The sequence below is a fragment of the Aulostomus chinensis genome, chromosome 1, assembly GCF_037954235.1.
Source record: "Aulostomus chinensis isolate RoL2024-O1b breed Wild chromosome 1, RoL_Achi_v1.0, whole genome shotgun sequence".
Taxonomy (NCBI): domain Eukaryota; kingdom Metazoa; phylum Chordata; class Actinopteri; order Syngnathiformes; family Aulostomidae; genus Aulostomus; species Aulostomus chinensis.
This window is the reverse complement of record NC_141320.1, coordinates 66,021,365-66,044,741: the sequence shown is the minus strand read 5'-3', so window position 1 is coordinate 66,044,741 and position 23,377 is coordinate 66,021,365. Positions and strand designations below refer to the sequence as shown.

Here is a 23,377-nt window from a genome sequence, read left to right as displayed (position 1 = left end):
GGTTGACCAATACAAAGCACATCTGTCCATTAGATGCTGATGCACATCCGGGGTCTATTTATAGGCTGATATTATTAGTATACATTAGGTACTATAAAAAAAGCACTTTTTCATGTGTAATGACACAAGATTCATGGAAAATATCAGCAATGGGACAAAAAAAAATTGTGGCATGTCTCTAAGTATTTAATGGTGTGACTTCTGGAGAAAAAAAAAAGTACAACATTTTACTCCACTGCTCATGGTTCTCTGACTGGATATTTATATATTCATTCATATGAAGACACAAAGTTGTGATGCTTGCTGAAATACCTAATCTGATGGGTGTTTTTAGACCAAAATGTTGCATTTAGCCCTCCAAGGCCAACATATATACAAACGCTTCACACAAATGTACCGCGTCATTTTGTTTGTCCCTAGTTTGCTAATTTTTCCAGCCAACTCACGTAGCCCATTTAACCATTCACTCAGTCATTCAGAGGGCGTTGTGGATTGAAGCAGCCTCTCAAAGACAACAACAACACACTCATGAATAAAAAGCTGCCATACCTGCACGCAGGAGTGTGTCTTTGCATAGCGAGGCGTACTTGATCCGGACACCCATGGACTCTGTCAGGCTCTCATCAACAGGCAGGACAGTCTGCACATACGCTGAGGTTACACGACTGCTCAACAAACTTAACCTGGCTCTCTATGACAGGCAAATGGATCTTAAAAAGAATAGAAGGGAAGAGAATCTTGTTGCTCTGAGCCTCCTACCCGGCCATTGATGCTGTCGGGAAAGCGGCCGACTGACATTCTGTGATCAGCTTTCTCCTCCATCTTCCATGCAGCGACTGAGATGTTCCCCACACGCTTGTTCTCTGCGGATCTACACATTGACATGGACATTCATCATGGCATTGAAGACTGAATCTTGGTAGTGTGCAGTAAGGTCAAAGCCTCATTTTTATGCTGAATTTTCCCCCCACAAATTCAAAGGTTTAATCTGGATTAACAAATACAACATGAGAAGTGTGTTACCTGAGCTCCAGCTCTAATCTGTGGTGTTTGTCCTGCAGCAGCTCCTTCACGGGAAACAGTGCTGAGCCCAGCATGTACATCTAAACCAACGTAGGGAGACAGAGGCGTTTTTAGTCCTGTACCTGCAGCTGGAAGAATGGCCAGCACTCGTGGTCCTACCGTGCCCTGTGAGCGGTCCTTGACATCGTAGACAGCCAGTTTCACCTGCGTCTGCTGGTTGATGTTGGACTCCTGGAAGAAGGCGATGCTGCTGAGGAAGATGGGGTTACTGGTGCCCTGAGGAGAATGGCAGCTTGTTTATTAGTAAGCTTGCAAAGGAGATCGGCAGGATAAAACTGAGACATTCCAGCGTGCCAGCAAAGTCACAAAGTAATTGTGTGTTGCACCTCTATGACTTCTGTCTGGGCGTGTTTGGTCCAGAAGGCCTGCGGTGGTGTCGTGCAGCTCACTGCTACAAAGCTGTTGGGTTTTCGATCCAAAGCAGGAGTCAGCAGGTCTGTGCAGGCTGGCAAGCACAACACAAACACAGTTGAAGTCGATTCTGGCCTGGAGCCACGTAAATCTGAAACCCATCTGCAGTAGACTGTCTTGAAAACAAACTGTCAAGATCTGGTTGTCAAGCAAAATGGCTTTTTTAAATTAATTCAAACAGATTTTCACTTTAAAAGCCATCATTGTTCGTCTTGATTGTGATGAACATGTGACTCACCTACACTGAACTCAAGCACAGGTTCATCTGGGTCCTGACTGTTTCCTGGAACAGCATAACATTTAACTTTAAAATCTACAAGTGGAAGATTGAACCAGTTTCAACAGACCCTTGGTGCAAAATGTTGACAGATGATGAGCTGCACTCGGGCATCGCTATGGTCAGATCCAGGGCAAATGAAGAGGCTGTTGGCGCCCACACGAGTGTTACACTTGGCCAGCAGTGTGTGTGTGTGTGTGTGTGTGTGTGTGTGTGTGTGTGTGTGGGAACCACTGAATGGATCATTTTAGTTTAAGTGACAATATTAATTGCAAGCCCTCCCAAATGTGTTAAAATATCAAATGAAGAGAAAATAAATTAATTCATCTTTCATGAATACATTCATTTATTAAAGTTTTACTTTTTTTAACTTGACATTGACAAAAAGGTATTGAAAATGCAATATGTATATATTTTATTCTACAAAATATTGTTTTGTGTTTCATAACATTGAGAGAGGTTTATGTACATGCATTTTTGGAAGATACTTTCAGACACATGCCTGCACCTGTGCTGACTCCACTGTCGCTCACCTGCGAGGGCCAAGCCAATCATCTCGCTGGACAACTCGAATGTGTTCGCCCGGTAGACCGACCACGGCCTCTGTGTCCGGGAGCTGCGCTCTCTGCCCCCTGCCATGCCTGTCTGGGGAGAGCGGGCGTCGGCAGGAGGCCTGAACACACACCCTCACACACACAAAGTCACACACTCCCATGTGACGTGCCCCTCTTTCTGTGTAGCTCCACAGTTGCTCCAGAAAGCAGTTCACCTCTCTGAGTGGAAAAGAGAGATCAGAGTGAGGAGGAAGGACACTGTTGCCAAGCAAAAGTTCAGAAGCTCTGAGAGGCCAGAAGGAAGAACAGGGGACAGAGGTTTCCTCTTTGGGATTATTTACATTTTTTTTTTTTTTTTTTGCTGTTGTAATAATTTTTTCTGCCACAAGAGGCTGAGGTGGTCTTTTGCATGGAATTCTACACTGCATTCGAGGTGCTTTCCAGTTGAACGTACAGGTTTGAATATCCGGTTTCGAGATTTTAACTGGAACCCTCCTGAGGTCAGACTGCCAACGCAGAAACTCTGAGAGACCAGATGAACCCCTGAGATCTCATTTCAAAATGGCTGCTGCATCAATCAGTGACAACACTTTGATTACATGTTGTTTTAGCACTTAAATCTTACATGTATCACATGGTTCATCTTCTGTCTGTTGCTATGACAATTATGTTGAGTATCGCGATCCACTTGTTACTGCTAACGACTGAGTGCGGTTTTTTTTGCTTTTCAACTGGGACGAGGCCAGCTCAGGTGTGATGTCACTCTCTGTTCAATACAAGGACCAGAGAAAAATGAAATAAATGCCTTCAAAATTTTTCCACAAATGTATTATTTACTTGCCTTGGTGCTTAAAAAAAGCCAAAATGTGTTACCCAATCAATCAATTTACAGTCAACGAGTACACATTCACACAAAAAGAGAACTTCCTCCTCAAAGGGAAACTTCTGGAGGTTTATATGCAGATTCCAGTGAAGTCATGCGCTAGATGCCAGCCTGCCATGTGAACGCCTACTGAAGCAGTGGGGTGAGTAGAAGTGAAATGAGGAACAAGATACAGAAAGTAAAAATTTATACAAAAAATACAAAGCAGATAACAGAAAGGAAAATACAAAACTTTAATGAAGCAACTGGCAACATTAGAGCAGAAAGTATCGAGAGGAAGGTCAAGTGAATCCACCCACGCAGTCGTATGTTCATGGAATATATTGTCAAGTGAGCATCTGAATGGCAAGAGAGAGGAAGAAGGAGGGAGAGGGGTGCTAGAGAGATGGGAAGAGAGATAAATAAACAGAAGGAGGCACGTGTTGGTTAGCATGCGACGCAGCATCATCTGTCAGCCTCCTGCGTCCCTGAGCGCCTCAACATCAGCACTCCGCGTGAGCATAAGTGCACTCATTTATATCTACATTAATGTGAGCATGTGTGATGCTGATGTTGCTATAGGAACCATAGATTTTCCTTTGTCTTGCCTCTGTTTATGTGCGGAACAATGCCTCTTCCTTATATTGCTCCTCAAATGTACGACTTCATCACTCAGTTTCCTCAGGAGTTCTTTCTCTGCGAGACACGGCCCTGTAGGCCCGTCTCTCGCTGTCCTTCTCTCTGCTCCATTTTGTAAAAGAGCAATTAGCCTATTTGTAGCAAGGCAGCAAATGCAAAGGGACAACAGCTGGTCTACTTAGATGACACACAGATGGGGGTTTCTGCACTTGATCTTCATTCCTCTATCTGAATTGTGATCCGTTTATGCAATCCAAGATTTAAGCCAAAGTTAAAGGCTCCTAAACCTTCCACAGGTTGTTTTTTTTTTTTTTACAAAGTAGATTCACAGCAGATAGATGCGCCAAAACCACAGCCACCTGAGGGATCTACATGTGAAACAAAGGGGGTCAAAAGAGCGCTCTGATTTTAATTCTGGTTCTGGGTTAATGGTTGGCAGCTCACTTTCTGACATGCGGCTCACCAGATCTCTTGGCCTGCATCTGTCACTGCGCACATCTGGAGCTCTACCTGATTAAAATGAACGTTATAATCTTGTTTGTGCAGGATTTAAGTTATGGAAAAAAAACACATTTACATGAGTTTTGCATCAAAAAGTCACATTTGTGCAATACTACAAACATACAATACCTTATATATTGCACTTGAAGCCATTTCAACATCCAATTTATACCTCGTGACCTCAAAACTACATTTATTCTCTCCATGGCTCTGTGCACCGTCTATGACACTTAGACATTTATCTTTATACAACTTATTGTCTTTAAAACACTCAACTGCTACTTCATTACATGCATCTAGATAAAACTAATCCGGCAACCTTGCAATAAATCCTCCCTTCATGTGGCGTATAATATGAATCTTTTGTAGTTTATGATTTATAATTACTGCGTTCAACTGAGAGGTGTTCCCAACATTGAGTAAACCTAACTTCATGTAAACTTGAGGAAGTCCAGGTCCTTATAAATCCACAGTTGCGAGGGAAAAGCTGCCATAAAAGGGAGCTCCAAATTTAGCCTGCCGTGTCAAGTGTGTGTATAGATTTGTGAGTCACATGAATTGGGGCCAAACACACATGATGTATAGTCCACTGAAAATCTGGGCCAGAGCCTCCTGACACATAAAACTCAAATCCAGGGTTGTCACACGCTGCATTTTGCTTCATTAGATAAAAACAAACAGCACAGACTGTCGCTGAGGTGGAAAAAAAGAAGAAGAAGAAGATAGAACAGGTAGTAATGTGATGCGTTCTTCATTGGGCCGCGTTCCATCAAGATCTTATCCTGATGTGTGTGTGTGTGTGTGTGTGTGTGTGCGCGTGTTTCATTACATGTGTGTCCGAGTGTTTGGAGTTCAGTTTCATCCTCAGTTAACAAGGATAGATAGGAGAAGGAGAGTCAGAGTCCAGTTGACCAAACAAGGTAAAATCCCATTTTACAGCTTCCTCTCTGCCAAGAGGCCTTTCACATGCTGACGGCGAGGCCTCACGCCACACGTCTGAGCCAGAATGTGGCCGAGCTTCTCTCGGATGCTGTGATACGTTCTTCTAAATTTGGTTCTAACTTTTGCTCTCGAGTTTAGATAACTCACTGTGTTGATTTGAACTCGGTCAACTGTTTTTTTTGTTTTTTGTTTTAAATCTCATCCTTAAAAATTCAGCTCTTGATTTACACATCTGATTATTTACTGGAGGAAGCAGTAACTGTTACACTGCTGATTACTAATGCGATAGCTGTAGGCTTTATTGGTCTGAAGTCAGAGGTTAAGGCTACTTTTAAATTTGAAGAGCAGGTTATAATGACAAGTGCTGGATCAAAGTAGCTAAACCAGAAACCACTGCAACATCAACCCTGATTCACTCCAGTTTTGGGCTGCCACCTCTGGAGGAGCTTTTTAAGTTGTTTATGCTAACTACACATACAGCTGTCCATCTCTTTCTGCTTTTTCTAAAATCGAATTAGCCCAAACTAGCTCAAAGCCATGTTCGAATGCACCAGTCTTTTCAGATAACCATCTGACTTGTGTCCGTTCTAATTCAAGACAAGTGAGGAGCAGCATGTCCAGCTTGGCATATTAGGTAAGAGTGAAAACACAAAGCTCTTGTGTGTGCTGGAGAAAGTTTCCATGACACCGCAAAGTCATAATAAAGGGGGTGTGAACAATCCAGCAGCTCTTCAAGGTTAGGCTGGGATTTAAGTTGAGTTTAAAGGGATTACAGCTGAAATTCAGTAATCCTACAGCCTCTGGACAGCTAAACTCAGCTAGTTTAAACTCAGACACACATATTTGCTTTTCCAAGACAGTTGTAGCATCCCGCTGGGTGTTTATTTCAGTCTAGATTCTCTGACTTTTCTGCCATTCGTGAAGTCCCACCTCCCACAAAAAGCAAGAACAGACTCTGACCGAGTTAGCTAGTAGCAAGATACATGCTAAAAATGGCAATTGTAAAAAGAGGCACCATCGCTGCATCCTGGGCTGAGCGCCGCCCACGACAATTGAACACACAACTTTCCTGGGTAGTCTGACGACATGTGGCATTTTGGTACTGAACACACAAAGTGAAGTAGCCACAACATGCATGGGTCACGATGCAATGTAAACAACAGAATATTTATGTACTTATTTCAAAAAGGATAATCGTATGCAAACGCATGTAAAAGTCATAGCTGATTAACTGCTCTGACTCCTAATAATGTCTACTAATGTCAGCATAAACTACATTAAGGATAATTGGGACAAGGTCTGTTCATGCAGCATCACTGCTTCCTCTGTAAAACGTGACGTGACTGTACAACGGCCTCTGCTCTCTCTCAGCGTTAACTGCCAGTGTCCGTTCTTGAATTATGCTACACTCCTCCTCTGCAAGGGCTTTCTGGTTCAGCTAGTTTCCAATGAACTGTTGCAGGAGTTCAGCAGAGACAATGATCTGTATCCCATCACGAACGGATGAACAAGGTCCTTGATTGATGGTCGCAACAAGACATGACACTTTCCAATCATTGACAGACAGAAAAGTGATTATTTTCTCCGGACTCACAGTATTTTCAGGCATCAAAGAGGCAAGATGAGGAGGGTCTTCGGTGCAGGGCAGCGGGAGTCCACAATCTGCGAAAAAGACATGCATCTTCTTTATATCTGACACATTTAATCTTTCGATAGCTGAAATGTTTTCATTCACATACTTGACACTAATACCTCATTAGTAGCAGGCATCCACATCTCTCACACTCACAAATGGAGCAAACAACATTGAAAACGACGGGGCAGCTCTGTCAAAACCAGATTTGCCACCATGTTGCTTGAATGAACTAATAATAGAGGTGTCCCTGTCCCTACATGTGTGCACGCGTGTGTTTGTGTGTGTGTATGTATGTATGTATGTATGTGTGTGTGTGTGTGTGTGTGTGTGTGTGTGTGCACGCACACCATCTGGGATCTGCATTAGAATAAAAGCATGAATAATTTCTCTAGAGGGACAGAGCAGCTGTAGCCCTTTCACATGAAAATGAGCATCGCCCACGAGCTCACAGCTCACAGAGCCCTTGGTCAGATCACTTCTTCACACCACCGCTTTTGCAAGTTAGTCAGCTTACAGACTGATGTAATCTTTCAAAAATGACCACCTAACCATGCTCATGCTCCTTATGGGGCTCCAAAAGGGTAAAGCTAGTGAAAAAGGTGTTGCATTTTCTGTGGGTAGCATTTTTGCGAAATGCTAATTTCAACTAACTGTTGATAGAAGAGACCTGAAAGTACCAGTCAGGGAGTGTGTGTGTGTGTGTGTGTTTTTATGACAGGAAGTGCCTCACAACTCTGGCTGATAACCTTTAGCTTTGTTCTGCAGGTGTCAGAGACATTCAAGCGCTGTTTTTTTCTGCTCAGCCACACAAAAAGAACCCCTTTACACTGATTTATACAGACGTTTATATGTAGTAACTTGCTTAAATAAGGAGGGAAGACCAACTGTCTGAGAATTAGTTGGCTTTACTGGCAACACCGTCTTTCTACACCTCCACTCTACATTCATCTCCTTTTAAGGTCTAAAAAAAACCAAAACCCACAAACATCCTCAATCTGAAGATCCCCATGAAGAGAACGACCCTAAATTATTATTGTAAATTATTTAATTTTGGATTAAATTTTTCATCAGCACTTTTCTGTCTGTAAAGGTTGGGAGGGTAACAAATTATTTCTATCAATAGATGAACGTGCAACTTTGGCATCATGGATTCCTGATGAGTAAAATAGGAAGCCAACAAACAACACAAACAAAGTAAAGGAGGATCTCATGTCCTGTTGCAGACCAAAATGCATGTAAGCGACAGGAAGAGCAAAGCGCAAGGTGTCTGAGGATGTGAGACGTTTACCAGGTCTGAAGCAACTGTTCTAACGCTTCTAACAGGACTTCGAGTCTGATGAGGATGCTGAAAGCAGAAGTCAGCAGACAGACTGGGTCAAGTTGCATCGCACTCGACCGGCTCAGACAGGAAAAAAAAAACAAAAAAAAAACTGCATGCATCTATGACACGCAGGAAGTAATCAATGAAAACTTGCTGATGAGGAACAAACGCCAGCAAGATGATCACGCACTGAAGAAACAGCAGTGGAACAGCAAGCCAGTACGTTCTAGCTGCTCCGCTCCTAGTGTGCATCACGCCGAGGGGCCAGCGAGTCTCCGCCAGGATTGTTATCTGCGTCATTGGTCAAACATCACAATCGCAGGGCGCTCTCACTAAAAAGAGGCCTGCTAGAGGGAAAACCCTCTAAATAAACATTTAACATGCAGATTTGATCATGAAAGACTCCTCTGATGACCAAAGAGGACTGTTTATGTGTGTTTAACGTCTGTATCAGTGCACATCCACGCTGGAGTTCTCTGATTAGACATGAAGGGTCAGAGGTCATCACACCTTCATGAGGATCAGCCACTGTTGAACTATTATAGTATTTACTGTAGAGTTTCGTGGTGGAGGAAAATTGAACACCATACCAGTACAAAAGATGCATTTGTTGTTAATGTCATTTAAAAATCACATCATTTAAACAGGGAGAGGTGGCTGCAGCTGAGCTAAAGCAGCACATTTTAAAACTTATTTGTTTTATCTGCAAATATCTGGTCTGATGATCAGCCAGGGTGAAAACCGATTTCTCTCTAATTGGCATCTTTATTTATCTGATTCATCTTTCAAATGCTTTTAATGCACGTCGCCATTTTTCCTCTCAAAGCCGTTTCACAGCATAAAAAAATTAACCTGGAAATTTAGTCCTCGGGTGCCGAATGATGATGCGTCTTCAGACACGGTGAAAGGATCAAAGTTCCGCACCTGAGCCCCCACCACTCTTCGCCTTTACGGAACGGTTTCATGTCAGTTATTAATGTCGGAACTCTTCTTTAACCCACCATTTACAGGTTTTTCTGTTCAATACATGAAATTTAGAAATCACATATTTGAAGGGTTCATACCATCACTTCAGACTCTGGATGTATGGACGGCCATTTTGACAATTTCCTAACTTTGATAAACAGAAAATAAAACATTCTGAATGATCACCAACTTCAAGACAGCCTGCTTTAAAGAAAAAGCCCAAGTAGAAGTTGCAGCTACGCTCCATTAGCGCAGGGAGCCGTGGTGAACTGAGAGAGACAGTAAATGTAGAGCTCATGACTGCGGTGCTGCTATCCCCTTCATCCATACAGCAGCAGGAGTTGGAGCAAGTGCTGCGGCGGCTCAATATCAGCAACCAGCATGATTGTGCACTTCTGCCAAACACAGCCCAGATGTAACACTCAAGACATAAAATCACAATCATCGCCTGTTTGTACGACACCAGTGTTTCACGCCCGCTAACAGATGGAGTTCACACGCACAAGTACCCGAGGACGTCTGCTTGCTGACGATGGATGTAAACAAGCTGCAGATGCCGGCATCACGAGGCAAAGACACTGCAGCTGCAGCAAGCCCTCGCCCCTCTCCACCTCCTCCTCCTCTCGCTCTTCCTCACCCCTCATCTGCCTCCAGCAGCATCCCCTACAGTCGGCTATTTAACCCTTTCTCTGCCAGCATCATCTCTACCACAGCTTTTTCTACCAGTCCTGTCATTTTCTATAATCAAAAGTACACTGGCCCAGAGGGCTTTTACCAGTACACACAAGTATACTTGAGCCTCAGCTCGAGTCCAGCTTGCATGGATCAGTGAACCATACACAGATCCACTTCACATCCAACACGTGTGCTCAAGTGTGAATGCTCCCGGGCCACAAAGTTGATTTTTGTTTTGTTTTGACAATTAATCAAAAAATGGTTTACTCTGTAAAATGTCAAGGAAAATGAGCAATTCCCCAGAGCCTAAAATGACACGCTCCACTTGCTTCATTTGTCCATCCAGTAGTCCAAAACCAAAAGTTTCCCTGTCAGAAATTATTTATAAATAACAGCAAATCCTGATATTTTGGGGTCTGGCCTGATTTCTGTTGAAAAGTACCAAAGTTCAATACCACCCTCTAAAAATAGCCGTCATTTTTTTCTCCCTTTTTTAAAGACATCATGGACCAACCTCAAGTTTACATCTTACAAATACGTAAACCTTCAAAATACCAAATTTGACATTGTAGAATTATACTGTTAAGTACTGGACGAGCATCAATCTCAAAGTGAGATGACAAAGAAATTACAGACAATATTTACAATAGTTGTTTGGTTTTTTTCCCAGTATGAACAGCATGTATTTTTTTGCAGTGTAAAGATGGCGGTTAACACAGAAACTACTGGGGCAGTCACGTTTACGTCCATTCTCCATGTGATGGTCCTATCTTTGATAGCACACACACGCGCACGTCTTTTTGAAGCATCTTGCCCCCCCCCCCCCCCCCGCTCATCAATGATTAATTAGACGTTAGTTCCAGAGCTCCCAGCATCAGCGAACCACCTACACTCTAGAGAAGACGCTAAACAATACAGAAACAACAAAGCACACTGAAATACTCTGAAAACTGATTTCTGACAACATCACATTTTAAATTCTGCCTATTTCTTAAAAAAACTACACATAAATTACAGTGAGAATAATTAACTACTGGGAACAAAATAAAGCGAATACTGAAATAACATAGAAAGATGATTTCCTTCTTAATTTTGCCATAAATTGTTATCAAACATTTTTTTTTATATGTGCCTCTTATTTGAATCATGTTTCCATCTGCATCTTACAGGCCTGTTTGGAAACATACTTTTGAATAAATAATTAAAACCTGAAGAGACTGATGGGTTACGACAGGATGCATTTTTGTGGAGGAGAGTGACACAGCTCCACCTTACATAAGCTAAGAGTACCCTTGCCTCCCTCTGTCCATTAGAACCACACAGACAGCTGCAAACACCTGTCCCACATGTGCACGCCGTGTACGTGCACGGTGTCTGACAAGAGCAGAGAGTCAGGTAAGAGTAGAAGACGGAATGAATCAACAGGCTTCTGCTCGACCCTCAAGGGCTGAGTGGGAGAGTGATGAGTCATCTCACACACACACACACACCCTGAATTATGACAGAGACAGAAGGGAACGCTAACCATGTCATTTCAACTCCAATCACAGTCCATCAATGAAACCCTCTTTACTAAATATACTTCACCTCCTTTCTGAAACTAAACCAAGCCATCAAAGTCCATCATGCTTGCCTCGTTAACACAGATTCCAAATTTGTCATTAAAGTTTAGTTCAGGGAAAGAGAGCTAGACAAGAAATGGAGAGCCTTCTCTCCGTGGGCTGCACTAGAGAGCTGAGAACCACGCTAGTTAGCTTAGCACAATGAATGGTAGTGGATGGGAAGTGTTAGCATCACACATAAATCCTAAAGCCAGACTGAATGTAGTGCAGCAACTCACAAATACTTTTATGGGAGACTATAAAACGTCGGCCACCGACTCAAATTTCCAACTCTCACTAAGCTCAAGGTGACTTTAAAGAAGCTCTTAAAAGCAGCTATAAATACTATTTTTATAGTGTAATGTGAGAGGCGTCGCTAGTAGTGATGAACCCTCGGAGAATTATCAATGACCCCTCAGCTCCAGAGCTTTACAGCAAGTTTCCTGGCATTGTTACACTGCAACTTTACTGTTTTGGTTCACACGCCATCAAAACAGCTAACAGCTACTTCAGCACCGAGCTGGTGAACGTAGCGGAGCATTTAGCGGCTCGCATGACCGACATTTCTCGAAAGAGCTTGTGGGGAGGAAGAGTGACGGCGTCCAAGTGGATGACGACACCGGATCATGATAGCTGCATGTGTATGAGGACAGTAATGGGGGGACATCCATCCAACACAGAAGAAGAGGCTAATCCTCATAAATACACTTGGGAAGGCTCGGTACTACAGTACTTTCCATGTCTTGTTCTGATACCCCAGTCTGGAGAAACCTCCCCCTGATTCTCCTCTCCATACGACGTGCGCATGTTGCTCAATGTTTACGTGAAGGTTTTTGAGGAAATTTGGTACGAATGGAATCGCAGCAGATTGTGAATGGAGTGATTTATCATCGTAAAATACACGGGATAAAAAAAAAAGTCAGTTATGCCTCATTGTCCCACAGCTCCATGTACATATACGAGTCAACCAGAAGTCCACTCACTGCTGTGGAAACTGCCATAATCCCGATGTGTCTGTGAAACTCCTTGCATTTTTTTTTTCAGTCTGGAATATGCGTGAAGTACATTGGGGAAAAAAACAAACTGCTGTAACTTAGGTTTCCCTGTGGAAGCAAAAAATAAATTCAGGTTGTTGTTTTTAAGATTCGTTATGACATCCCTACGAACGACTGGTACCAAGCATCCCACTGGCACATTCATGCATAAAAGCAAATTTGTTTTGAAATGAATCAATTCTTGGACTGTACCACGGACAAATCCTGGACTGTGTCCCTCATTGGACACCATGTTGCAAATATTGTTCTTACTTTTGAACAACTGTCTTGTTCTGCTCAGGTTCTTAGAGGAAAAGGGGGCGAGCGTGAACCATGTGGAAGTGCAGGAGGAAATGGAAAGAGTGGTGTTTTCCCAGGCTGGTGGCACATAAAAAAAAACAACCAAAAAACCCAAAACAAACTGGAATACAAAATGAATTCAGTGGAAGTCATTACCATGCGTGACACACAGATAATGACAAGCCGCTACCACACATAGCTTTTATTTGGCCCCAATCATGACTCAGGGTTTCTGGACTCAGGCTGGTCGTTTCCGAGCAGGTCGACCTGAGAGCATCATCAGCTCTCCCCCGTCCGGCTGACCTTGACTCATCCACAGAGAAACTCAAAACCACACTCACACTCAGCATGTGTGTGTTCACATCCATAGTCAGCTCACTCACACTCACACACACACACACACACACACTCACACACAAACACAAGTATCAAAATACAAGTGTATGTGTGCGATTGTGTGTTGTCAGGAGGATAATTTGATGCAATTTAATTGCCTCATTATGAACAAATCCCACACTGAGGTGTGACACGGCAATACACACACACACACACACACACACACACCAAAATACAAGTGTGTCTAAGTATGTGTGTGGTTTGGAGGATGATTTGATGCTATTTAATTACCTCATGTAAAAAAAAACAAAAAAAAACACCAAGCTGTGACATGGCAATACACACACACACACACACACACGCACACACACACGCGCACACACACACCCTCAGAGGAAAATGCATCGTTTCCTAACTAAGTTACGTAATAATACAGCAGTGTTTCTCAGGCTGTGACCTGCCTGTCATACTAAAGCAACTACTTGTACACTGTTTCCTGTCAGCAGCGATGCTTCATGTAAAATAAAAACGGACCAATTATATCCAGCATTTCATCTAATAAAGTACATGTTAATCCCCAGTCTTTAATGTCCTGTCCCGGGTAAGTCCACTATATTCTGCTTTTTCTGCTCCTGTCTGAATGCCAAATGTAGAACAAAACTAACTTGTCTTTTTTAAATAAGAATGATTTTCCCTACATGCTCCTGTATGAGTTGAGCTGACAGACAGACACAAGTATATAAACAAAGCTGCAGTCGTTAGCTCCACAGCCCATAAAGCTACCGCTAAGCTGCGTGTTTTAAATTCTAATTCACCTGAATTCATCGTTTCTTACCGGCTCAGTTGTGTGTCACGGTCAAATATCCGTTAAAATGAGATAAACCAACTGTTGTGGGGGAGAGGAGGGAGGACTCGAGCTACCCCGCTGCCGCCGCTTCTCTCTCTGCTGGCTTAAGTCGCAGTGGAGACGATGGTTAGTTCCGCCTCTTGCGTAGCACGCAGGTGACGTCACCACGCCGCCTTTTGCGGAACATTTTTTCTGAAGTGAAAAAAAAATTAAATAAAAAAAAAATCCCTCCAATTAACCACTTTGAAAGCCAAGCAAAAAAAACAAACAAAAAACATTGATTATTTTATTTTATTTTATTTTAATTTGCCGGGTATTTCCCCCCCCCCAAAAAATATTGACAGACATCGAAAGAAAATGTGCCGTTATCTTTACTTTTGGCAGCTGATAATCTTTCTGCCTCTTCAGCAAGACTTGGATGACATGGAATATGTTCTAACGGGAACGGCCTTTTGAGAAAATGATCAAAAGCAGCCATTTATCAGCTAAAGAAAAATCAATTGATACTCATATTCACATCTCCTTGTCTTCAAAGGATTCAGAGACATATGAAGATCCAACAAAGCGACCCCACAACGTAACTTCATTCATGAATCTAGAATTTTCTAAGAGGCTTCAGAAGATTTTAACTTCTACCTCGAATTTACTTTTTCTGTCAGCAGGTGCTCAAATTCTAAGTTGCCCTCTACTGTCATTATGTGGACAAAAGTTGTAATTACATCTTGAAATATTTATTTCCTCCCTTGCAGAAACCTGAGCCATAAATATGTGTCTATATTTTAGGTTTGATTTAATTTCTGCTCAGTTCATACTGAGTCACAGCAGACACTGAAAACACACCAACCACACTGACAAGTGCTTCTTGGTGCTGTCAGGCTCCACCCAGTAGGCATGGCACATGTGTCAAGCAGGTTCAGCAACGCTTGAAACCAGAATTTCATTGCCCCTCAGAGCGCTCAGAGGAGGAACTGGCTTCTTTTACTTTTTGCACTGAAACCCTGTGTTGTTGTAGTCAGTTCAAACTGGATCAAAAGGGGTTTAAAATGCAGTTAAAGATAAAGCGAGGTTCAATTGAGAGGCAGTTTTCTTATATTTCAGATTTTTATTGGATACAGACAACTGAAGTTGCACATTAGATTTTTTCAGATGCTTCGGGACTCATATTTTCAGTGTTTTCTGACTCCTACTGGAAGTACCTGACATCTGTGCTGAGCTGTGAAAATGGAGGCCTTGATCTGGTGTAAGAGAGGAGCCTTTAGTCTGGTCCTGCTGCTCGCACTCCACTGTTTTGGTGGGAAATGCGAGATTCAGCAGTCAGAACCGTCACCGTCCTCCAATTTTCCTGGAGTTAAACCATTTGAAAATGACATGAATGAACCTCAGGCCTTCCCTGAGGAGGAGAGGGCCAGACTTCCGGTGTTTACCATGGACTACCCGCGGATACAGGTCCCCTTTGAGTTTACTCTCTGGGTGCTGCTGGCATCCTTTGCCAAAATTGGTACGTTTAGTTGTCGAGTTTGGTGGAATATGACAGAGGATTTAAGTCACGAGGGACACAAGGAGCCCATCATTAACTCATCTTCTCTCCAGGTTTCCACATCTACCATAAAATCACCATCTGGATCCCAGAGTCCTGCCTCATGATCTCCATCGGCCTCATCGTTGGTGCCATTATGCACTCAGTGAAGGAGGAACCCCCGGCTGTCCTCAACTCCGACGTCTTCTTCCTTTTCATGCTTCCACCCATCGTCCTAGAGAACGGCTACTTCATGCCCACAAGGCCGTTCTTTGAGAACGTCGGCACGGTGCTGTGGTACGCTGTGGTGGGAACTCTGTGGAACAGCATCGGCATTGGGCTCTCCCTCTTCGCCATCTGCCAGTTTGAGGTTTTTGGAGTTCAAGATATTAACCTGCAGGTGAGTAACACATGCAGGAAGCAGAGGAGAGTATCAGGATGATCTCATGTCAAATTCCTGGCAGGTTAGCAGAGTGTTGGTTACTTTAAAAAAAACATGTCAAAGGTTACGTGTGTGTGACAAACAGGAAAACAACAAATGCTAATCAGAGACTTAATTTCAGGATTACATCACCTAAAATACAACTGACCAAGTGTCTGAAGGAAATCACAGTCGTTTCTCCCCAATGAAATGACCAAGAATACAGATATTTTCGTTCTTGGCCTTCTAAAGAGTAGAAGAATGCTTGTACACTCTAATTGTGCTCTTCGATATTGTTTTTCCTTTTTCCACGCTGCAAAAACTCGAAGTATAAAAAGAAGAGCTAACATTTCACAGCGAACAAGGATTCCGAGGGGGAAACGAATGGAGGAGAAAGTATCTGTGCATGTAGCAATGTAATTTACGTCGACCAAAACGTAAGATTGTGCTGGTGAGAAGGACAAATACCTGCCTAAAAACAACTGAGCCTTAAATAAGAAGCATTACTCAGAGTACGTCTGATAACTTCCTAAAATGCGAGCAGTAAAAAAACAACAGCCATTGTCCATCGGTCTCTATGACCCCTCCATTACACGCAAGGTTTCTTTTTTTGCAGTGAACAACTTTTCATTATTTTATACATGCCACCGATAACGACAAACTCTTTCCTTGGTGTCTTCATCGCAGGAGAACTTGCTGTTCGCGTCCATCATCTCGGCGGTGGACCCCGTCGCTGTGCTCAACGTCTTTGAGAACATCGGGGTCAACGAGCAGACGCACATCGTGATATTTGCGGAGGGACTCTTCAACGACGCCGTCACCGTGGTGAGCTCAGACAGACTCCCCTGGCGTGGATGTTGCAGGATTAGAACGTTTTAATCAAATCCTTCCTGTCTTTAAAGATACTGCAGTTTTACCTCACTTGCAGTATCCAGGCTGACTTATCAAAGCTGAGAAAAAAAAATCACCAACATGACTTGAATTTCAACTGTAACGATTTATGTTCCAATAAATTGGACTGGGGAAAAAAGCAAATAACTCAATAAAGGCTTGTTTATTTCTAAATTTCCTCCACCAGCAATTTGTCCCTTAAATCAACGTGCCCTCACCGACTTGAGCGCCCTCTAGTGGGCTATGAAATGCTCTCTCGTTGAAACTAACCTCTGTGACAGACATTATCTGTAGAATGTTCATCAAAAAACTGAGATGGGAATTACATTTTCAAACCATATGGTGTTTGTGAAATCAGAAATAATCTCTCTCGAACAAACATTATTTTCTGAGACACTCAGTTTTGCAGGCTAGCCTGTCAGGTCAGGCTATGTTGTGGCAAATAATGGAAAAGTCACTAAAGCAAAAACAAAAACAAACAATGAATGCATAAAAATGGGATCTTTTCTATTTTTGACAAGTTTGAGGAGGTGGCCTCCAGAGACGTTTAGGTTGCTCTAAATGATTCTTTTGTTTGTTTGTTGCTGAATTAAAAAACGATTCTGCAGCACTCTGGAGGGCAGCAGCAGTAAGAAGCTCTGTAATGTCGGTGAATGGTAAAGTGGGATTGGAAACTGCACGTTCTGCATCTATAGTTTTAGGACTCTTATGCGCACTCTTAAAGGAGGGTGACGGAATCCTTCCTTGCCCCTGCCTCTTCTCTCCAGTCTCATTTGGCCAGATTGTTGAAGGGAAATTCATGAGCATGCCGATGCAGCGGGGCTGGGTTTCACCTGAGGAGCCAGTTTGAGGTCAAACTGGCTCTGATTCGTTAATCTCTCTTTGAACATGTCTGAAACATGCCAACATTGTCACTGAGTACACAGCAGATTCAGCTGGATGGGAAAGAGAGACCGTTTCAACAAGAGTGGAAGTGGAGCAGATTCCTGGGAATCTTAAGGTCGTCCAACCTGCTCGACCGCTGATCTGAACTGCAGTCCTCTGATCCTTTTTTTTTGTCTCTGCAGGCACTTTACAACATGTTCTCCTTTGTTGCCGACATGCCAGCCGTTGAATCCTCAGATGTGTTTCTGGGTGTGGCCAGGTTCTTCGTGGTGGGGATCGGAGGCCTCCTCTTTGGCCTCCTCTTTGGTTTTGCGGCAGCTTTCACCACACGTTTCACGCACAACGCCCGGCAGATCGAGCCCCTCTTTATCTTCATGTACAGCTACCTGGCGTACCTGGTGGCTGAGCTCTTCACCATATCGAGCGTCTTGGCGTGAGTGGACATGTTGTAGAGTAAACACCTGGCAACTCTGAGAGATTCTCACATGAAGCTGCATCGTTTCATTTCCCTCCCTGCAGTATTATAACATGTGCCATAACCATGAAGTATTACGTGGAGGAGAATGTATCTCAAAGGTCCTGCACCACCATCCGCCATGTTGTCAAGATGCTGGCCACCATCTCAGAAACGCTCATCTTCTTCTTCCTGGGTGTAGTTACCATCACCAGTGAGCATGAGTGGAACTGGGCCTACATCCTGTTCACACTGCTGTTCGCCCTTCTGTGGAGAGGAATCGGTAAGAACGCAGACCACACACAGTCACTGATGTCATCTATCAGTCAGGGTTACTGAGCTTTTCTTTCCTGCAGGGATCCTGGTGCTGTCCCAGATCATCAACCCATTCCGAACTATCCAGTTGAACTATAAAGACCAGTTTGGCCTGGCGTACGGAGGCGTCAGAGGGGCAATCTGCTTCGCCCTGGTCTTCACGCTGCCTGATAACATCAACAGGAGGAATCTGTTTGTCACAGCGTCCATTGCCATCATTATATTCACTGTTTTCATACAGGTGAGACGTAAACGTCATCAGTCCCATCACCTAGACCAGATTACAATACTTGAGGTGCAACTGAAGCCACAAAGGCAACAAAAGAACAACAGATAATCAAGTGGAATGAGGATTATTCCTTGTTTAAAGGTGCTATGTTTAAAATGAAGCTGTCAAATTCATTCCTTCTTCACACTTAAGAAAATAAAGGAGCAGCAAATCTTTTTCTTTCTTTTTTTTCTTCACCCATCTGTTCATTTAACTATCAGGGATGAAAAAAGACCACAACTGGCAACTTAGCTAGCTGGTCAAGAAAAAGTTTCCATCTTTGATTTTTGCATGCATGTAGTTTATTGCCTTGTGTAGCTTGGTAACCATACTGTACACCAACAGCCTTTTTTTTGTTAAAGTATTTTATTTTGAAACCCTAGAGAAACAAAGATGGCAAGCCTGGTTTATTCACTATTAAAAACTCACTTAACTCTCTATTGTCCCTTGAGGTAAAAAGTGATATTGCAAGATGGTAGCTAATGGAATGTCTTTGTGTGCTTTCTTCAGGAGTTATCGTTCCATTTCTATTCTGCCGCAATTTTGCCCGCACATTCACCTGCAACAACATCACATCAATGATTGTTAATTTGGTCTCTGCAGGGCATCAGCATCCGTCCTCTCATAGAATATATAAACATCCGGAGGACCAACAAAGACCTGGACACCATTAATGTAGAAATCCACAACAGGGTACGTATCAGCTGTGCTACTGTGACAGTTTCTGTCAGATAACCTGGGTTTCCTGCTCTAAATGGTTGTACTTCTATCGTCTGGTCAGGTGATGGAGCACATCGTTTGTGGTATTGAGGATCTGTGTGGCCAGTGGAGCCACTATTACTGGAAAGACAAGTAGGACTCCAGAAAATAAGGAAGTATTCGTGAAGTATTTCCATGGGTGTCATTCTTATATTCTCCATTTCTGTGTGTCAGGTTTAAAAAGTTCAACGATCGTGTTTTGAGGCATATTCTGCTTCGAGACAACAGGGCAGAGTCCAGCATCGTTGCTCTCTACAAGAAACTGGAGCTGCAGACCGCCATCGACTTACTGGACACGCCGATGGGAGACCTCAGTGCAGCGCCCTCTATTGTTTCTTTACAGTAAGTTGTACAGCGAATTAATATGCTGCCAATTCAGGCAACTAAACTGATTCTGTGTCTGCTTTATTGTGATGGGTTCTCAGTAAGTGGATCATGAGCAACTTGAGCTGATAAAGAGGAAAGTTTTGAGGCAGTCGACTGAAACGGTATCTGCTTACCCTGCACGAGTGCATGAAGCGTTCCTGCTAAATCTAATTTGACCTCAGCTGACGATGCTGTTTCCAACAAATGGAAATCTCTCCTTCAACTCAAATAGTAATAAGAAAACACTCAGCGATATCTCTCATTCGCTGCTGATTTCTTCCACCCCCTATCAGCGACGAGAGGAAGGAGGCGTCTCGACCAAAGAAGAAGTTCCTGGCTGCTGACGTGAGGAAAATGCACGACATCTTATCAAAGAATATGTACAGGATCAGGGAGAAGGTGAGATTAAAGCCCAAAGTTTTCTTTGAAATAGAGCTGAAAGTTAGCTTTCGAGGGACACTTTACTGTTGTATTCTCATTACATCTGTTGTTTTGCTGGTATTTCATCATAGTTTTGAACCTCAGAGCAGTGATTTATTCTCTGGCTTCCACGGAGATACACGGCTCAGAGATGCCAGATGGAAAAAGAAAAACACGCACAAAAAACCCCCAAAAAACAACTTTTCTAGTCGTCCAAGATATTGTTAAGTTAATCTTTGGTTCTGAAAGTTTATGCCACATTTCATCACAGCTTATTGTGAATAGTTTATTCAACAATAATTTAGATTAAATACATTGTTTACTTCGATGATGAACGTCTTGTCTAACATGTGAAGTTATTGCTCAGACGATGGCGTACACCAGCAAATACAACCTGCCCGACAACCGTCGAGCCAGGGAGATTCTGATTCGCCGCCATACAAGCATCAGGCGCAGTATCCGTGCTGAAAGCTTCCGCGAGATGGTGAGTTTCTGTTTTAGAAGAACTTTCAAATTAAATTTGTATTTCATACCTTCTATGATGGCTCTTTCTTCTCCTGCAGCCTGGTCAGAACATCCCTAGATCTCAGAAGTACTTCTCCCTCCAGCCTGGAGGAGATCTGGAGTCAGCCTTTGCCCTCAGAAAACGAAGTCTTGGTGAGTTGACTTTAATCGGTGTGATGTCACAGAGAGACGGGAGGAGCCAAGTTCTCGTTCTTGTGTCATATCAGGAGGAAGACACGAGTTGGATCGTCTCCAGTTGTCCGGTGTGTCGCCACGCTCCTCATCCCGCTCCCTCATCTCTATGAGGAGGCTGAACCCCATCAGGGAGTCCGGGGCTGCTGGAGGTCAGCCATCTCCTGGGGTGGAGGGTTTTGATGAGAGTGGTCCTGGAAGTCTGGGAGGTTCCAAAGCACCAGTTCCTGACCCTAGGAGGCGCGGTTCCGATGGGTTCCAGGGAGCTGAAGGGGAGGAAACAGTGAGACCTCCCGAGCTGCCGCCACCTCCAGGCTGGATGTCTGAAAACCTCAGGGCAAACCAGGCTGGAGACCCGCTACTGAGTCACTCATCGCGGGGGTCTGGAACCTCGGGGGGGTCATGACCACCAAGAAAAACTTAGCAGCTGGGATAAACCAAAGTTGAACAAAATACCAAATATGGAGTGAATCGTTGATTGAAACATCTGCTTTTTTGTTGGATTTTTACTGTTTTGAGGGTTGAAAATTTGACCCAGTAAGATGTCAGGGTTTGACTTAAAGATCGTCCTTGAAAAATGCTTCTTTTTTCAACCTAAACTGGTGTTTTCATCACAGTCACGTACACCAAAAAGAATCTTTAAAATGCATTCGTTCACCTCTGGTTGATGATAAAGGCTTTCGGAGTCTGAGTTGTTTTAGTTCAGTTTCATTGAAATTTGTGGAATTTTACTCATGAAATCTGCATGAACCGTGTTGATAGAAAAGCGCGCCCACTGAGGATGAACTCAACCAATGTGAATTTTTTCGCCGCAGAAAATCTCTTAAGAAAACACAGTTCTGCAATCCATCATGATCTCAGCTGCACGTGTGTGCACACCCACACACACTCCAACACATGCATTAATTCAGAGTGTGTCTTCTTCTCATGAGAGCTCCAGCAACATCATTTGTGTAAATTACTTCTGAGTACAGTATGTAAATGACTTTTGAATTATGTTTTAAATACTGCGATGTGTGGATGGAAGCTATTCGATCTCTACCCTGATACCTGATGCGTGTTAACATGGAGTCATTTTACACTGCTGCATTTGATCCTTAACCAATAGATGTGAAACCAGACCGACGAGCCCAAGGTACCATTAAACTCAGGAGAGAGGAGACGTAGCACTAAAGACTCCCCCTCCTTTACTTTAATGTCCCTTTTTATGAGTCCATTGGACTCTCTGATGGCTGTCCGCAGCCTCAGGATCCGCTTCCAGCAAAGTTCATTTGTCCACTTATCCCTGGACACAGAAAAAAATGTCTAATTTGATGTTCGTGATAGCAAGAGTGGACGATATATAACGTTTTAAAGAAATGAGATTCCAAAAAAAACCAAGATATTTATGGAAGCTGAGAGCGGCCACCATTATTATACTCATGCAGAAAGGTCAACGTACAACGTGGCCTATGTTCTCATGATAGGTTAATTAATCTCATTAGATCATGCAAGTGAAAGGGAGTTTGCTTGAGAGCGTGTGGAGATCATGAGAACTTGATTTATAACTGAGCAAAGCCATGATCAGGCTGGACTGGGAGTGTCTCAACCCTTCAACAAATGTCTTTGTAAAAGGAAAAAACGTTACCCACGATAACAGGTTGATTATCCTTTTACTTTAATGTAATAAAAGCTCATTTTCTTGACGTTGTAAGATAAATGAAGCTGGTTTGCGGTTGTGTTTTTGATACAATCAGTGAAACTCCATTCCCTCGACTTTTTTGTGTGTTTTAATATCCAGTATTCCCTCTTATTCTGTCTACAAGTCTTCATTTCGTGAGTGAGGTGACGTTGTGACACATCGTACTTGGAGATGCTGTAAAATATTACGTTACCAGGCAGAACTCATGGGTTTGCAAAAATGATCATCGCAAACTTTGCATCAGAACATACGTGCCTGTGGCGTAGATTTAAGAGAAACTTAATTCACTTCACGAAAAGGACTGTAACTAATTGCTTAGCAGATTGAAATGATCTCTCTGAACGGGGATTGTTTCGATTGTTTAAAGAAACACGCAAGATTTGGGATTGTTTTCCAGTAAAGAAAGTGATGATAATAAAGAAAAGGCATGTTACATGTAGAGCTAACAAGGTGCCAAAGCAATCCATCATGTGGCGGCAGCTTCGTCCCATCGGCCTGCAGCAGCCCGCGTCGAGGAAGTTGTTTGTCTTGATTATGCTTGGCTTCGTCGCCGCCGCTCTAATTAAAGATGCTCCAAAGTGATTAGTAACATTTCATTATTTACTGAGACTCACCACAGTATGAAATTAACAATTTTTTGTGATAGGTAAATTTGAAAAAAAAAAAGATGAATGCACAAATTGGGGATATTAGTGGAGTTTATCAATTTAGAAAAATGCA

The 23,377-nt window shown here is 43.0% G+C and overlaps 2 protein-coding genes across 6 annotated transcripts in view; one reads left to right on the top strand and one right to left on the bottom strand.

Moving 5' to 3' along the window:
* The window catches only part of LOC147272811 (inositol polyphosphate-4-phosphatase type I A-like), a 30,964-nt gene extending 16,728 nt beyond the window's left edge, over positions 1 to 14,236 (bottom strand). For 3 of the 5 annotated variants that reach the window (XM_086201875.1, XM_086201902.1, XM_086201893.1), the window contains exons 1-9: positions 13,974 to 14,231; positions 6,864 to 6,931; positions 2,305 to 2,544; positions 1,733 to 1,777; positions 1,410 to 1,528; positions 1,183 to 1,299; positions 1,024 to 1,103; positions 760 to 871; positions 550 to 640 (exon numbers count right to left, since the gene is read on the bottom strand). In XM_086201875.1, the coding sequence (XP_086058001.1) occupies positions 550 to 640; positions 760 to 871; positions 1,024 to 1,103; positions 1,183 to 1,299; positions 1,410 to 1,528; positions 1,733 to 1,777; positions 2,305 to 2,410 (670 nt within the window). In that variant the 5' untranslated portion in view covers positions 2,411 to 2,544; positions 6,864 to 6,931; positions 13,974 to 14,231. Of the gene's footprint in view, positions 1 to 549; positions 641 to 759; positions 872 to 1,023; positions 1,104 to 1,182; positions 1,300 to 1,409; positions 1,529 to 1,732; positions 1,778 to 2,304; positions 2,545 to 6,863; positions 6,932 to 13,973 lie in introns of all 5 variants that reach the window. The other 2 variants (XM_086201866.1, XM_086201883.1) reach the window with 2 other exon arrangements.
* Positions 14,237 to 14,936: 700 nt separating this feature from the next.
* LOC147272810 (sodium/hydrogen exchanger 2-like) lies at positions 14,937 to 23,231 on the top strand. The gene is made up of 13 exons (XM_086201801.1): positions 14,937 to 15,483; positions 15,576 to 15,901; positions 16,610 to 16,747; positions 17,881 to 18,131; positions 18,218 to 18,435; positions 18,509 to 18,708; positions 19,339 to 19,428; positions 19,517 to 19,587; positions 19,669 to 19,836; positions 20,154 to 20,259; positions 20,648 to 20,764; positions 20,844 to 20,937; positions 21,012 to 23,231. Exons 1-13 carry the CDS (start codon positions 15,207 to 15,209, stop codon positions 21,380 to 21,382), a joined length of 2,427 nt encoding a protein of 808 aa, XP_086057927.1. The 5' UTR covers positions 14,937 to 15,206; the 3' UTR covers positions 21,383 to 23,231.
* Positions 23,232 to 23,377: the final 146 nt, after the last annotated feature.